Here is a 15,716-nt window from a genome sequence, read left to right on the forward strand (position 1 = left end):
GTTTGCTTGATTTTGTGCAAACTTCTCAATCTAAAGGTCGACTATGTGGTACTGTTAAAAAGGTAATTAAAAGACCTTTAAAATGAGGTATCACTCAACCTCCTTTTCTATTTAAGATCTTACGAGGTTATGTCCGCTTTTGCCAGGAGGCTGCTGCAATTTGATTAAAAACTAACCTTAAAAATGCCCCCGTGAAAAATAAATTTGACGTGTTTTTGGAAATTTGAAAATTTTATACAGGGGCGGAAATATAGAAGGTGATACCTTTTCAAATTGACGCCCTGTATATTTCACGATACGCCACTGGTCGAGTATTCGTGGTCACAGATCAGCTGCTTGTATTCCGTGGCTACTCTTTTTCCTCGTCTAAAGTGATGATGATAATCTGACAGTTGACAGTGACAATCAGCTGTTAAGTGTTTAGTTAAGAGGCCTCAGGACAACATTGGAGAATAATTTCCAAAACAAATCTCTTCAGTTTAAATAAAAAAAACTTAAGTAACAGGTAAAAAATGAGTTCCGGATTTATTTCCGAGGCGGAAGCAGTGGAAATCCGAAAACGACGTCAGGAAGAGTGGGAACGAGTGCGAAAGCCGAGCGATCCAGTAGGTATGTGTTTGTCAACAATAAGTGTCATTTTTTTTTATTACAAAATTTAATATTTTAATCACTAACCGGCTAATCTTCTTGTAGAAAGACCTGTGGAGCAATTTGATGGTCGTTGTTTATTTGAAAGACTCCAGGAGCAAAAGCAGAAAAAGGACCTTGAATATGAAGAGGCCCATAAACTTAGTAAGTGCCTTGATATTACATACAACACAAGTGATCCTTAGCAAAATTTAAAAATTTTCAGAGAATATGATAAAAGGTCTCGATGATGATGAGGTAGAATTCTTGGACCTTGTAGACAGGACAAAACTAGCTGCAGACAGAAAAAAAGAAATTGAAGAAGAAAGGGAGCTAAGAGATTACAGAAACAGGGTGGCCATCTTACAAGAAAAAACTGTAGAAGAACGGTTACAAGCAGAGAAAGTTGCCAATAATAAACCAAAACCTCGCTCTGGCAAATTTAATCAACAAAAACTATTAGCAGGCATTATAGTAAAGAAACCAGAAAATAATAAAAGAAAAATGGAGTCCTCTCCACCAGTAAATAATGGTAAAGAAGATGGAGATAAATCCAATGGTTTGGAACCAGTGGCCAAACAACCCAAAGCAACTGAACAGGGAGACAACTCAGCTAGCAGTAGCTCAGAAAGTATAGAGTCTGCACAAAATAATTTCTCTTCTGCTTTAAAATGTTATGCACTATTACCAGGTAAGCATTAATATGTTGTGTTTTTTTTATATATTCATTTTCTCTGTTTAGGCTGGGGTCATTATGGGAATTCCTCTTCAGATGACACCAGCTCAGACTCAGATAACTCAGATGTTGAGCCTTCAGCGGGCACTTATGATCTTTTAGGCAGGAAAATTAAGGATAAACTCACTACTAAAGCTGGTGAAAAGTGATTTTTTAGTGCACAGACTTTTATTGTTTAGAGGTAAATTAAGTGCTTGTTGGTTTACAATGGGAAATTGAAAATGTGTAATTTGTACTGGGTTTTGGTTTATTTTATCCATCCATTCTTATATTACAATAACTTCAGCATAATTAAAAATTATTTGTTTTAGTATTGCACAAGTCATGGAACTATTTATTGATTCTTAAATAAAACTTTTGTGTTACATTAAGTCTTTTTTTACATATGTAGGATATAACAACCTTTAACAACCTATTTCTAATTTTTTTATGCCTATAGTAAACAATATATTTTATACACATTGTAAAGATACACACAGACTCGTAATAAATATGTTTTTATATGCTACTTTGGAAGACATTATTTGGAAGACTTATTGTATTGTCTGCACCTTAAAACCTAAGTTCAATTGACTATATCTAAATGACATATAGATCAAAACGTTTTTTTTTATCAGCTAACTTGGAAGACTTGTTTAACAGTGGCATTAATCTTGTCATTTTTCAGGGTTTTCCCTCTTTATAGTAAATTTGTAAAATGGAAGACTTCGTTGACATATTATCAATATTATGTACATGCCAAAAAATGTATTGCTTTTTAACTGAACTTAAAAAGGCAGCCCAATAGAGAAGGCATCTATTAAGGCCCTCCCAGAATCGAATATGCCCATAACACAGAAAATACACCCCAAATAAATAATAAAATAATCAAACATAATATGTTTCCTATCCAAAGTATTCCCCTTCAATTTAATATGAAAGTAGGCAGGCCATATGAAGCTAAGCATGGTTCCAGTGAAACTACCAATAAAACCCATCAATATCTGAAAATGAGGAATAAAACAGGCCATTAGAATAGTAAACAAGACAATCCCCACCCTCCATGCCAGACCCCACACCTTAAAATCACCATTTTGATCCCAAATCGATGGAAAAGGTGTTTTTGGCTTTCCGCGGAAGAACGAGCGCTCCAACAGTTCACAAGCGGCATAATACGGCAACGGGTAACTCAGCAAGGCCTTTATTACCAAACAGAGATTCACCAAACCCTTTAAAAAGGGCGAATGCAAATTATTGGTGATCACTTGCTGGGTATCCTCTTGGAATGTTAAAAAGCAGACGTAGCCAAAAACCGCTTTGAATACCGCGGCCCACACGTGGCTCCACTCCAGCATCCAGTCAAACTTCGACGGATCCTCCATGTTTCCCTCCAAAGTGGGCAGGAATATTTGGGAGGTGTAAGAGAACACGATCACGCCCAGACTGATCGGGAAGTTCCTTAAGTCCAGGGTCCATTTCACGTTGCCCCAGCCCCACTCGCCGATGTAGAGCAAACAGTAGCCCAGGATGATCACGTTGATTAGTATGTGTGACATCGTGCACCAGAAAGAGAGCAGCGAGACGCTTTTAAGGGACTTCAGGAACCCTAAAAATGATTCTGTTAGTATAAAGCTTGTTATAAGTTTATTGCCGTAAACGATAATCTAGTTTCTTTGATCTGAGCGGCACAGCCCAAGCGTTTATTATTTTATGCCATAGGATAGTTCTAAGGAGCTAATAACTTTCATGGAAAGTTACTATTTTCTACAAAAATGTTTGAGGCCTAAAAACAAGACAGAAAGGCTTCTTCATATCTGCTCAAGTTGAGTCTTATATTGTAATAATCTTAACTGAGGCTTGGCTGGATCCCTCTATTAGTGATGCTGAACTTCAAGACTGTTGTTGTGCCACATATATATATATAATAAACAAGAATACTACCAGTACTAAAAACTATGGACGAAAAGTACTAATTGAAGAGCGGAAATTAGAAGTGCCAAAAAAAGGTTTTAAGATAATAGAGAAAAACTAAATAAAAGTCAGAGAACTTTTTTAAGTAAAGCTTTATTAAGTATTATGCATTTAATCTGAAACGGAAGACCTACTTCTTAACAAAAATTTGCAAACTAAACTTCTTACTACAAAATAAAAATGTTTAAACAAGTAAAATTAGGAAAAGGCCCAAGTGCCATAACTGATTTTGAGTATAGAAATATTCATAAAACACATTTTACTTCTTTTTTTGTTCTAAACCATTGTCTTCAATCTAAAGTAGCTGTTTATAAAAACGTTGGTGTTCTGGATTTTGAAGATAAGGAATCATGCTTCAAAGAGATATCTTTTTATTTTCCGACACCTTGCTTTCTGATGGCAGCTTCATTATATTAGCCTGCGAGTCCAGCTAAAGTTTTCCCTTTCTTTAAAACATTAACTTGCATCCCTTCTTCAAAATCAGAAAATGAAGTTTTTATCTTAATAAGTGTAGGATTCGTAGCTTCGATCGTTATTACTGTAGAGCTTTAATGATATTTAACTTGGTAGTGTTAATATACTCATCCGCCGCTTGTTTTAGGTCCCAAAAGTCGCGTGGAGTCATGTCAACAACATTAAAAGGTGGAGCGTACCTTGCTGATTTTACTATTGCTTGGAGGTCTGAGGGTACAAATGCTTTAGATACTTTCTTACGTTTTTCTACTAAAGCAAAATCTCTATCGCAGGGCATGAAACTATGGCCACTTACAAGAAGTTTCTGTTCAATAGTGTGGAAAACACCATTGGCCACCAAAAAGATCAATGTAAACAATAAAATTCTATTCTCATTTTGGCCCCCGCAATTATCACACCATATTACCAAATGCTCTTTAAGGGCAATCCACGGTTAACAATGTATAAAAGACATGATGCAATTTCGTTGGCTCCACGAGAAGTTACTCCTTCGTGCCACATACACATGTAGACCTCATTTGTATCCCCAATATGAACTCCTATGTTGTAGCAGGACAGCTGCGAAAGGTAGAACATGTCACTGTGTGTCAATGATGGAAAAAAATGACCTGCTGTAGATCCATGGATAAACAACACTTTGTGCTTTTGGGATCTTGAGACTCAATCGTATCTTGCTTTAATATCTCTCTTGCCCTTTCGGCCTTTCGATGATGGATTTGCTGGAAAGCTGAACTTTTGCAGATTGACTTGACTTAATGTTGGCTTTAATTTGACACTCTAGTTTGTCACATGTGCTACACGTATTAACTCGTGGTCTGTGGAAACTTGGTTCGGAAAATCCTTGATGAAAACAGATCTATAACATTTGTATGTGATGAATTTGTATGTGACTGGCGAATCTGGGTGTAATTGCGTAAAAGCTTTAAACAGTCTGTGGATATTTAAGTCAGGAATAAGGTATTCTTTTTCGGAATTGGCTCTTGAATAATGACCAACTTCCCTTGGTATCATGTTTACATGATTTTTTACCAGAAGACGATCAGCTTCAGAAAATTTTGGAGCAGCATGTCTGGTACGTTTATCATTATAACAGGGCTCACCCATTTTCTTCTTTTCAATGAGGACCCGTACTTTTTTATCGTTAACACCGAATGCATTCTGAAATGTTTTCTTACATACCCGTTCAAATTTTCCTTGGCCATTAGGAAGGGAGTAATATATTGTTGCTTGACGTCTGCTATTTTGCTCATCCTCATGCGAACCATGTCGCCTTCTTTGAACATCACAAACACGTATAAGCCCCATTAGAAAAGTGCTTTGTGTTTTCATATTTTGTGCATGGTACTTTTCAAAAAGAGAACGTCTTCTTTCGTGGGAAACACCTTTGCAGCTGAACTTACATTTGCATGTAATCTATAAAAAAATAAACAAAGTTATAACCGGAAAAGAAAACAGTAGGTATTTTCGCGGAGATCATCCCGAACCGGTTCTGAACACTAAGGCCTACCCTACAAATACATTCACAAACCATTTTCTTAGTGTAATTCCTGCCTTAGCGTTGAGAACTGATTCGGAATAATCTCCGCGAAGTATGCTAATAAGTTTGTATTCCATACCTGCTGTTCTGAATAATTTTTTTAAAGTACTATCTTCTTTTTATAAGTTTTGTATGACTTTCCACTTGTTTTTAAACGACTCTGTTCACTTCTAAATGAACCACTGCCTTTACTTCTGCTTTTTCTTTGGGTTTCCATTATAATGTATTTCAAATCAAGAAATTATCACACACAACGTACACGTGCAAATGTCTAGACATAACTAAGGTAATAAATATAAGGACCTTTCTAAGGAAAATGGTTGCGCACGTAAAACTATCGACATTTACGAGGGACTCCTATAAAGGTAAAAATGTAATTTTGGAACATTTCATAGGATATAAAGCATGGCACATAGAACGTTTCTATGTAAAAAAACTGAATTTCAGAAAAAAGTCACTTAGGCCCTTTCTAATTTCCACTCTTCAATTGTTGTAAATAGCTCTTTTAAATCATAACCTTTTTTGGACTTATTCTGTGATACTTGCATCCTTAGGTTTAACCCAATATAATGGTGTAGTTAACCATAAAAATTCATTTCTAGATCTTTGTTTTGCTAACTCTCATCTTAGCTCCATATAGTAAAGAATGTTGGTTTGGTAAACTAAATCCATCTCTAGACATATTATTTTACAACAATAACTCTAGTAATCTAAAACCAATATAATGCCTTTATTATATGATTTTAAAAATGGAAAAAATTTTACTCGTCAATTATTACGGATAATATGATTTAGGATAATTGAAACTCCGTAAACAGCAATCCTAAAAACTTTCGGACTTTTGTTCGCTTTAAATCTAATTCTGGTACTGTGCCACAGAATATGCATTTTCAAGATGATACAGCTAAACAGGGTTTCGATATAGCGAACTTATTTTATTTAAAAATCTCTTTTCTCATAAAAGTATATAGTCCAAATAATCATCCTAATCTCGATACGTAAATGATCAATTAAGTATGCGTGAGTCTTAATGCAATAAACATATGTGCCCTTGAAGTAGATAAGGCATTATACTCTTTAGATCTAAACAAGCGAAAAGGCCCTGATGGAATCCCTAATGGAGTTTTTAAGTTCTGCTTGCATATTCTTTATTACCCTTTGTATTTCATATTTAACAATTCCCTAGAATTTGGCTATATTTCTGATATTTACAAACTCTCATCCATCGCACTCATTCATAAAAATTGCGAGAGAAAGAATGTCATAAACTATAGGCCCTTAAGTATAAGTATAGTAAATCAGCAATTCCAAAAGTTTTTTAGCAGTGTATGATGTTGGGTGATGTGTTTTTGGGTTTATGCTATTTTCAAGAAAAAAATATTTATTACTTAATCACAGCATCAACACCATAAAAACTTACAGATACCCACCTAAAATAAAGAGAAAGTAAAGTAAGAGTAGTCATAATAATAACATAGTAACTTTAATAGGTACTGAGATCCCCATGCTTAGGATCCTTATCTTGGACACCCTGTATAAAGCGATTTGTAAGTAATTTTATTTAGTTTATTTTAAATAAAGAATTTTGGTTAGTGGTAAAACTATCTCGTGATTTGTGTTTAGATTATCGTAACGGTAGCGAAACGATGAACATGCCCTGGATCGCGTTGGTCACGTTCCAGGCCGCCTGGTAATCGTTTATTTTGATGTCGCTTTTGCCTTCTTGTTAAAACCATCAACTATTGAATTTTGCGAGAGGTAAGTTATCCAAGCAGTCTTCCAAATTATTTTCCAAAAATTTCAGGTATCGTTCTCTATCGCGATCGTCTAGGATCTGTGATCTCAAATGATTTATGGCAAAAATTGAGTTTCAAAAAAAAAATTCTTGGATTTCTATCGCAATTCACTTCTCACTTATGTCCTCAATTGCCTTAAATTATCACTTTTTTTACATAAATATAATCATCACAGACAAGGATCATCATTTCATTGCGATCGTCTAGGATCTATGGCTCTCAGATGAGGATTTATGCGAAAAAGTAACTCTTAAAAAAATTAGGTTTCTATCGCAATTCACTTCTTACTTATGTCCTCAATTGCCTTGAATTCTTACTTTTCTTACCTAATTGTGATTCTCACTGATGAGGGTCATTACGTTATTTTAATCATCCAGGATGTGTGGCTCTCAGATGAGGATTTATGCCAAAAAGTGAGGTTAAAAAAATTAAGTTTATGGGTTTTTATCGGAATTAGCTCCTCACTTATGTCCTCAATTGCTTGAATTATCACTTTTCTTACCTAATTATGATCCTTACAGACGAGAATCATTATTTAATTGCGATCGTCTAGGATTTGTGGCTTTCAGATGAGGATTTATGCCAAAAAGTGAGTTTTTAGAAAAAAATTATTTATTGGGTTTCTACCTCAATTCATTCCTCAATTAGGTCCTCAATTGCCTTGAATTATCACTTTTTTTACTTCATTATGATCCTTACAGATGAAGATCATCATTTAATTGCGATCGTCTATAATTTGTGTCTTTCAGTTGAGGATTTATGCCAAAAGGTGAGTTTTTGAAAAAAAAAATTTATTGGGTTTCTATCGCCATTCATTCCTTACTTATGTCCTCAATTGCCTTGAATTATCACTTTTTTTACTTAATTAAGATCCTCACAGACGAGGATCATCATAGGTATAATTACGAAGTTAATGAATTGTGGTAAATGAATGGACCTAGTATTTTGGTGTCGAAAATTTCACACCACATATTAAAGTCAAAGCGCTTTTGATGTTTTGATATTTTTTTAATGCGAAGATTTTGTTGCGCCCAATAATGCCCAACCTTTTCGGCGATTAAAGACACCATTTTTAGTTACTAAACTTTCGTCAGACCATATTATTTTTGCAGGGAAATTTATATCATCTTCGCATGCGCGTGTGTACCACTCACAAAACTGCCGTCTAGATCCCCTGGTTTCAGTCAGTGCATGGCAAATTCTAAATTTGTACGGATGATATTTATTTTTACGTAAAATAAATCGAGCAGTGGATTTGGCTACTCCTACATTTTTCTCAATTTGCCTAGTTGAGACAATGGGGTTCTCAACAACTGTTTGTAACACATTATTTTGAGTGTCTTCAGAAGATTACTTTTTCCTAGACAAAACTGGCTTTTTAAATGCACCGTATTCTTTTAAATTTCGCGCTAAGAAAATTGACTTACACGGCTGGTTTCTGTCTGGAAATTTATATAAATACATTGCTGCTGTATTTGTGTAGTGTTCTTCTGGCATAAAATGTAGCAGGTCAGCATGTCAAACTTTTCTTCATTACTATATATAATGGCCACCCGGCATATTCAACGATATTAACACAACAAAAAAATATTCAACAATTAACAACAAAAACAAAACCTCTAAACAACTTAATAACTTTAAATCAACTCAACAATTATTATTTTATCCGACCACAAATATAAAATTAAGCCATATGTGATAGGGTAAGAGGTATTTACGTTAAAATATCAAAGCATTATTTGTTTGCAAACCCTACTTAAAAATATGATTAAAAAAATAGAAAAATCGCATGTATTCTTGCATCTAATAAAAAAATGTGACATGTGATACATCGTTGAATTTGTAATAGAAAACAAAATCAGATACAGGGAAATTTTTTTTTCCGGGCCTAATAAAAAAATAAAGTTGATGATGGTTTCTCAAAAACGAAACGTCGGATATAAAATCAAAAAACGCCATCACGTAGCTCCTAAAAAGTTCCAATAAAAAAGTGTTGTTAGTTTTTTGATATCTTTTAAAATAAGGTCAAAATAAAATAAAATCCAATTTAACAAGTTTCAATTTTTCCCCAATATCTCGACATTTAAATACGCTTCATAGTACGCAACTTTTTTTTAATTTAATCTAAGCTGTAACTTCAATAGGTACTGAAATCCCCATGCTTAGGATCCTTATCTTGGACACCCTGTATAAAGCAATTTGTAACTAATTTAATTTAGTTTATTTTAAATAAAGAATTTTGGTTAGTGGTAAAACTATCTCGTGATTTGTGTTTAGATTATCGTTCACGACAACCATAATAAACTGATTAAGATTCATACCAAGTGGTAGCAAGAATATTCCAATAAGCATCATCCAGGACCTGGTGTCGATCGCTCCCTCAGGGAACGACCCAATCATCAAATCGCCACAAACCACCACATACAAGATGCAGGTCATCAAAAGTTCGATAATTTGGGCGGTCGCGACCATTTTCGATCCATATTTCTTGCCGAAACATTCCTTTGCGATGGCCACGTACGAGTCCCTCACTCGTATCCTGCGTCCGGTTTGTAAATCGATCTCGTATAAACAATCGACGAGGATCTTCCCGGTGTAGCAGCAAATCTGTGCCACAAAGATCATCGCGGCGATCGCCCAATAGCCCCCGATCTGGACGGCGAACGGTAGCGAAACGATGAACATGCCCTGGATCGCGTTGGTCACGTTCCAGGCCGCCTGGTACTCGTTTATTTTGATGTCGCTTTTGCCTTCGACAAAGTCGCTCTCTTCGGAAAAGTCTACGGAGGACATTCTGCTGTGTTGTTTTGTTATGCCTTCGTTATTGAAGTGAGTTTCCTGGAATAAGAGATTGATCAGGTTGGTGTGTATATAAACTTTTATTAGTCTATTTTTTACGTATATATTAAACCATATTAGACCTTACAAAGCTTTTATTTCGACAGTTGACTAGTATCATGTAGAGTTGGTTTTTTTTTTTAAATTTAGGTTTAACTAATATGTATTAGTAAAGCCTTATATTAGTGTTAACATTTGGTTAATTGAAGAGCTTCACAATTTTCTTTTTACAAAAATATTTGACGAAATTCGTTTCGTACATTTATATTCTATATACCGTCAAATGGGGTTAAGTGAATCAAAATAAGTGTTTTTTTTCGTTTTTCTGCCAAAGTATTAAATTAAAAAATATGTAAAAAATATTGTAGATTCTGGTAAACGTCTTAAAAGATTTTGTTAAAACTTGTAAGCATTTAAGCATGGGAAGTCCTCCATTTTTTTTGATAAAGTCTGATTCACTTTACTCTCCGGTTTGGGGTAAAGTGAATCATGTATTAGAAGTGCTATAAAATTCACTTTAAACATAATGTGGGTAAAATGAATCAACAAAAAATAAAAAAAGAAGATTTAAACGGAAAAAAACACTTAAAAAAAACAAATTTTTTATTCTAAAGGTAACAAAAGTAAGATTAAGTAACAAAGTCTTATTCTATAACACATTCTATCACAGAATATTAAATATAAACAACAAACTTAGGAACTTTTCTTTAAACAAAAATGGCACTCTTGGTAAAAAAAACTTAAGTCTACATACAAAACATAGGAAAATTAACAAAAAAGAAATTACTCCAACTTTTTAAATTCGTCGTTGTCTAAGTTAAAAACTAATTTACCCATCTTGAAAGACTTTTGACGCAGTTTTCTAATAATTTGGTCTTGGCTTATTAGGCAAAGGTCCTGTATTTCTGGATAAACAAAATACCCCTTTTCCGAGATTCCCTTTTTTCTCATGGCATTTATAGTAAATTCTTTTTTCTTTGAACAATTCTCGATTTTGCCAACAAACAATCGATCTCGTTTCTCGGTTGGAAACTTTGCAATAATAAACTCCCCAATCCTTGGCTCCATGGATAAGTCTGTGTCGATCATGTAAGTATCATCATTCGATGTCGACGGATTTGGATCAAACTCGTCAAAGTTTTCAACAATATTTTCGAAATCACTTAGGGAAAATTCTTTATCTAACTCTCGATCTAACTCATCATCCGATATTTCCAGGGCTCTTCTTTCGTTTTTTTTCATGTTTTTTTTAGATGATTTTTTTGTGGGTGTTTTATCTATTATCGTTGATAATAAACTTTGACTTGACACACTTTTGCCATCCTCGATAATAATTTTTTTTCCTCTCTTTGTTGATTGATTCGGGGTAGTTTTTAAATTTTTTAGGTGACTGATTATTGTGTTACTCCAGGCCTGATCATTATTCTCACCATTTTCATCGATGTGTAAATTTCGTGGAATTTTATTTAAAACTTTGTTGGGATCGAGCGGAAAAATTCCACATACCTTAAAACCAGCAATGGAATTTTCTTTCGACTTTTTGCCAACCTTTTCCACACTCTGTCTCAGCAGCCTTGGAAACTCCGTTTTAGGAATGACTCCACGGTGTTTTAGTTTCCATTGTTCCAAGGTGGATCTCCATGCAGCTTTTAAAGGCCTAAAATACGCGACATCGAGCGGTTGAAGCAAATGAGTAGATCATAGGAATGTTTTGCCTTGTATACCGTATATGGAGGCAGTAATGTTCCATCAGCGGCTATTGCAAACATCACAGTTGTGCTGGTCTTTGAGGAGTCTATTAACCTATGGGCATGCTTTGCACCTCTTTTTGTAATTACTTTAGCCGACCCGGGATCATCCACAAAATTGGTCTCGTCGTAATTGATAATATTTTGAGCAGGGACGTCTTTCAACGTGACCTGCAAGTTTTCAAAATATTTTTGAATAACCAATTAATGCACCTCTAACGCGTTTTGTATTTTCAGCCAACTTAACGGTAAGGTCTTTATTTCTGCTCATAAAACTTTTGAACCAGTCCATCCCTGGCATATTTTCTTTAAATCTGGAATCCCTTACTCCTAGTGTATTTAGATATTGTTGCACAATTGCTCTAACATCTGTACTTTTTAATGGGAATCCCCAGTCGGCGCAAATTTTGATTGTCTCCTTTAGTCTTAGCTCTTGCTCACCACTTAGTACAGGCTGTCGACCATATTTTAAAGAATGTTTGCCATGATATCTTCTTTGAATGGTACTGAAAGGTACACCAAATCTTTCAGATGCTTGTCTCATGGACATATCACCTCGTCTAACCGCTGCCACTGCTCGACGAACATATTCTTGATCGTAGTTACATTTTCCCTGCGGCCCCAATTTTTTTTTGTAAATTCTCGGCATGCTAAAAAGACCAAAACTAATAAAAAAATATTTCTTATATAAAAAATTATTTAAAAAAAAAGTTCTAAAAAATTTAATCATAAATTTACAGCGACACTTAAATGATTCATTTTACCCATTAAAGTTACCATCTTAGAAAAAAAAATGCTAAAATTCAACAAAAAAAAATTACCAAAAATTAAGCACAAATTTGTTTATTAATGTCTAATAAACACATTAATTACATTCAAGTAAATAAATATTAATATTGATCACTTCCGCAACCAATCGTTTCCAAAGTTTTGTAAAATACAAAAAAATCGTTTAACCGGAACATGTCGTTATGGTACTCACGTGTATTTTTTTGAGCAGCGAAACACACCCTACCACATACAAAGACATACTAACGAGGTCATAGAGAAAACAAGAATAAGGTACCCTCTTCTTATTTTCTCTATGAACGAGGTCATCTCGATGCAATAATGTCACTATATGGGGCAGGTCTGCGACGGGATCGACTTTTTTGCGGAAATACCCGATTAATTGATTTTACCCACTATGATTCACTTAACCCCGTTTGACGGTATTTAATAGTATACTATATTATATTTTATAGTAACGAAACGAATTTCGTCAAATATTAAAACTTAATTGAACGTATTTAACGTTTAAAAAGTACTGACTTAACGTTTGTTTTTTAGTTCAGGGTTCATAGATACCTTCCTTAGTCCATTTTTTATGTATAAAGTAAACCATATTATGTTATTGCATTACCTGCTGGTAGCTGCCGGTATCGCCGGCCTCCACCTGGTTCTGCAAAAAGGGGTTGCTGGGATTCGAAGGGCCAAAAGGGTTCGTGGATGTCTGCATGTTGGACATCTCGTGGCGCTCTTGGGTTACCACTGTCCCATGACTGGTGTGATTTTGGTCGGGGAGCTGAGCAAAATGGACCTGCCAATACAAGCATCATTGTTACTTGATTAATTAAGATTAAGCGATTAGGGTTAAGTAGTAAATATGTGCTTAGGAAAACTCAAAAAAGACTACAAATTATCTGTTTAAAAAGGCTTTGAATTAATTACGATTAGTAATTACAGTAAATTAATTAAAAGCCCTAATATCCCTTCGACAAATGGCGTTTTCACTAAAGTACTGTCAATATTCCTCACCCGGAGTAAATATTTCTACATTTATAGCATAACTTTTTGAAGAATTCCTGAGGATTTGACAGGAAATCGAGATTCTGGCTTCAAGATTTGGAGAAATAGGGTAGGTGTTGCTTATATCTTAAATACTCTTTGGGTTAGAGGTATTTATGTCCGTCGAGGTTTAAAAGCGTCGAAATTTCGATGTTTTTAATTTACAACTACTTGTTGTGTTACTATTTTCAATTTGTTTTTTAAACAAAATTAGATATTATCAAATTTTGTCTACTAGCACCCAAAATATTCACTTGCCAATAAGACACAAATTATTTTGTTTCTTACAGGCACTCATGGAATTAAAATACCCATTTCTTGCCATTTAGTGGATAAAGTTGTAGAATCTTCATTGTAGTCCATATATAAATAACTGCAAAATCTTGACTACTAGGAACTAAGATATATTCACTTGCTAATAAGAGGCAACTTTTTATTTTTTCTTACTGACATTTCTGGAAAAAAACTGTAATTTCTTGACTTGTGAATGGATGTTTTTCATTTCTTTAAAAAATACGAAAAGAGTCCCTAGAGAAGTTCATAAATCAATAATTGCAAATTTCTGACTGCTAAAAACCAAACCAAACCACTTTCCAATAAGGGACAAATTATTGTATTGCTTACATGCACTCCTGGAAATTTCTCCAAAATCTCCACCTACCCTTCCAGAATCTTCCCATTAATTGTTGTCGTTTCCAATTTTGTTTCTCCCTTATCCCTGAATATTTCCCACATACGTTCTCATGGCTCCCGGTCAGCTGCTTTATCTATTTCTTTTTCTACCATTTCCTTTTTTTTAACTTTTTAATTACATTTTATATTCCTTTCTCATTTTAATATACGCTGCCCTGAATCTATTCTCTTCCCCCCTTCCTTACCTATTTTCGTCTTGATACATTCTTCTTCACCTGTTATCACCATTCAATTCCTTCGTTTACTCTAATTACTGTTTTCTTCATATATCTCCTGTTCACCCATTGTAATGTCTATATAATATATTTTTTATTATTTTATTTTGCTCTTCTTTGGTGTTAGTACCTTTTATCATTCCTAAATATATATTTGTTTCTCTATTTATGCCCTTCCCTGATATTCCCAAGTCTGTGCGGTCCCAATCTTCTCTCTTATTTTTGATTGTTCTGATTATTTCTATATATAGGAATAAAAATTGCAATGCCTTGACTTTTGGTAAATAAATTTTAGTCATTTCTTTAAAAAAAACTAAAAAAGTTTTCAAAATAATCCAAAAATTAATAATTTCGAAATTTTGACCTTTAGAGCTTAAGATATTTAATTGGCATTTCTGGGGATGATTCTGTAGATTGAAACGTGGTGATGAATTAACGATTAATATTGCTCAGGTTAGGTAATTTTAACAATGAATGACCGATATAATTCCTATTAACGATTAAATTTAAATCCTGGAATGTTCCCACACATATTCTAATATTACGAGAATATAGCGTACAAAAAAAGAATTTATTAAGTAAATCTTGACAGACCATATATCTTGCTGTCCTTGAACCTACTATACGACAGGTGTTCTCCCGCAATTTATTGATTTTTATCATTAAAAAAAAGCCACATAACTTACCCTTTCCCCACTTTGTTGCTGGGCCATAGGTTGTCCCCCGGGAGGCTGCGAAGGTAGAAACTGCCTCTTAAGTTGCCCCGCAACGTTGACCGCAGCACTCAATGGTGGCAATTTGAAATTTCCCAACCTGTTCATCCTGTCGGATCTATCGATGGAAAATCGACGAGTTGAATCGAGATTTTAATAAGAATGTCGTTAAAACGGTTCCAACAACCCCTTTTTGGCTACACACTAATACACCCCCGGTATTTTCGACTAACTAAATAACATTTCTTCAGTTATATGCGTTTCTAATCGGGAAAACTGGAATATATTTATTGATGATGGAGGGAGATCATGATGGTGGCTGGATAAAGTGGAGCGGATGCTGCTCTGGATACGCATGTCTGGAAGGGATGGAATGAGGGTCGATTATCGATTGTTTTTTTTTTGTTTGTGGGTGAGGGATGGTAGAGACTAGTGAACATTTTTGTTTTTATTTTAATGTTGCATTTTCAACGAACATTTTAGAGGTAAAATGTGAAAGGCGAACGGGGTGTAAAACATAATTTTTTTTATATAAATCCGATTTGTTTTGGAAGAATACAGT

The 15,716-nt window shown here is 34.5% G+C and overlaps 2 protein-coding genes across 2 annotated transcripts; one reads left to right on the forward strand and one right to left on the reverse strand.

Annotated features, from left to right (window-relative positions):
• The first annotated feature begins 402 nt into the window (after positions 1–402).
• Positions 403–1,730, forward strand: LOC126733613 (PSME3-interacting protein). Its single transcript, XM_050436980.1, has 4 exons — positions 403–609; positions 694–792; positions 854–1,318; positions 1,370–1,730. The coding sequence occupies exons 1-4, from the start codon at positions 513–515 to the stop codon at positions 1,510–1,512; spliced, it is 804 nt and encodes a 267-aa protein (XP_050292937.1). The 5' UTR covers positions 403–512; the 3' UTR covers positions 1,513–1,730.
• On the reverse strand, positions 1,689–15,477 carry LOC126733611 (vesicular GABA transporter). The gene is made up of 4 exons (XM_050436976.1): positions 15,128–15,477; positions 13,109–13,285; positions 9,442–9,958; positions 1,689–2,948 (listed from the first exon to the last, which is right to left on the reverse strand). Exons 1-4 carry the CDS (start codon positions 15,260–15,262, stop codon positions 2,131–2,133), a joined length of 1,647 nt encoding a protein of 548 aa, XP_050292933.1. The 5' UTR covers positions 15,263–15,477; the 3' UTR covers positions 1,689–2,130.
• Between the last annotated feature and the right edge of the window lie 239 nt (positions 15,478–15,716).

The sequence above is a fragment of the Anthonomus grandis genome, chromosome 2, assembly GCF_022605725.1.
Source record: "Anthonomus grandis grandis chromosome 2, icAntGran1.3, whole genome shotgun sequence".
NCBI classification, from domain to species: domain Eukaryota; kingdom Metazoa; phylum Arthropoda; class Insecta; order Coleoptera; family Curculionidae; genus Anthonomus; species Anthonomus grandis.

What these genes read in the sequence shown, in the direction of transcription:
- LOC126733613 (XM_050436980.1), top strand. Translation starts at nt 513, where the DNA reads ATGAGTTCCGGATTTATTTCCGAGGCGGAAGCAGTGGAAATCCGAAAA. An exon ending in AAAGCCGAGCGATCCAGTAG is followed by an intron (nt 610 to 693) that starts GTATGTGTTTGT and finishes ATCTTCTTGTAG; the next exon opens with AAAGACCTGTGGAGCAATTT. An exon ending in ATGTTATGCACTATTACCAG is followed by an intron (nt 1,319 to 1,369) that starts GTAAGCATTAAT and finishes TTCTCTGTTTAG; the next exon opens with GCTGGGGTCATTATGGGAAT.
- LOC126733611 (XM_050436976.1), bottom strand. Translation starts at nt 15,262, where the DNA reads ATGAACAGGTTGGGAAATTTCAAATTGCCACCATTGAGTGCTGCGGTC. An exon ending in AGCAACAAAGTGGGGAAAGG is followed by an intron (nt 13,286 to 15,127) that starts GTAAGTTATGTG and finishes TTGTATTGGCAG; the next exon opens with GTCCATTTTGCTCAGCTCCC. An exon ending in ATACCGGCAGCTACCAGCAG is followed by an intron (nt 9,959 to 13,108) that starts GTAATGCAATAA and finishes CTCTTATTCCAG; the next exon opens with GAAACTCACTTCAATAACGA.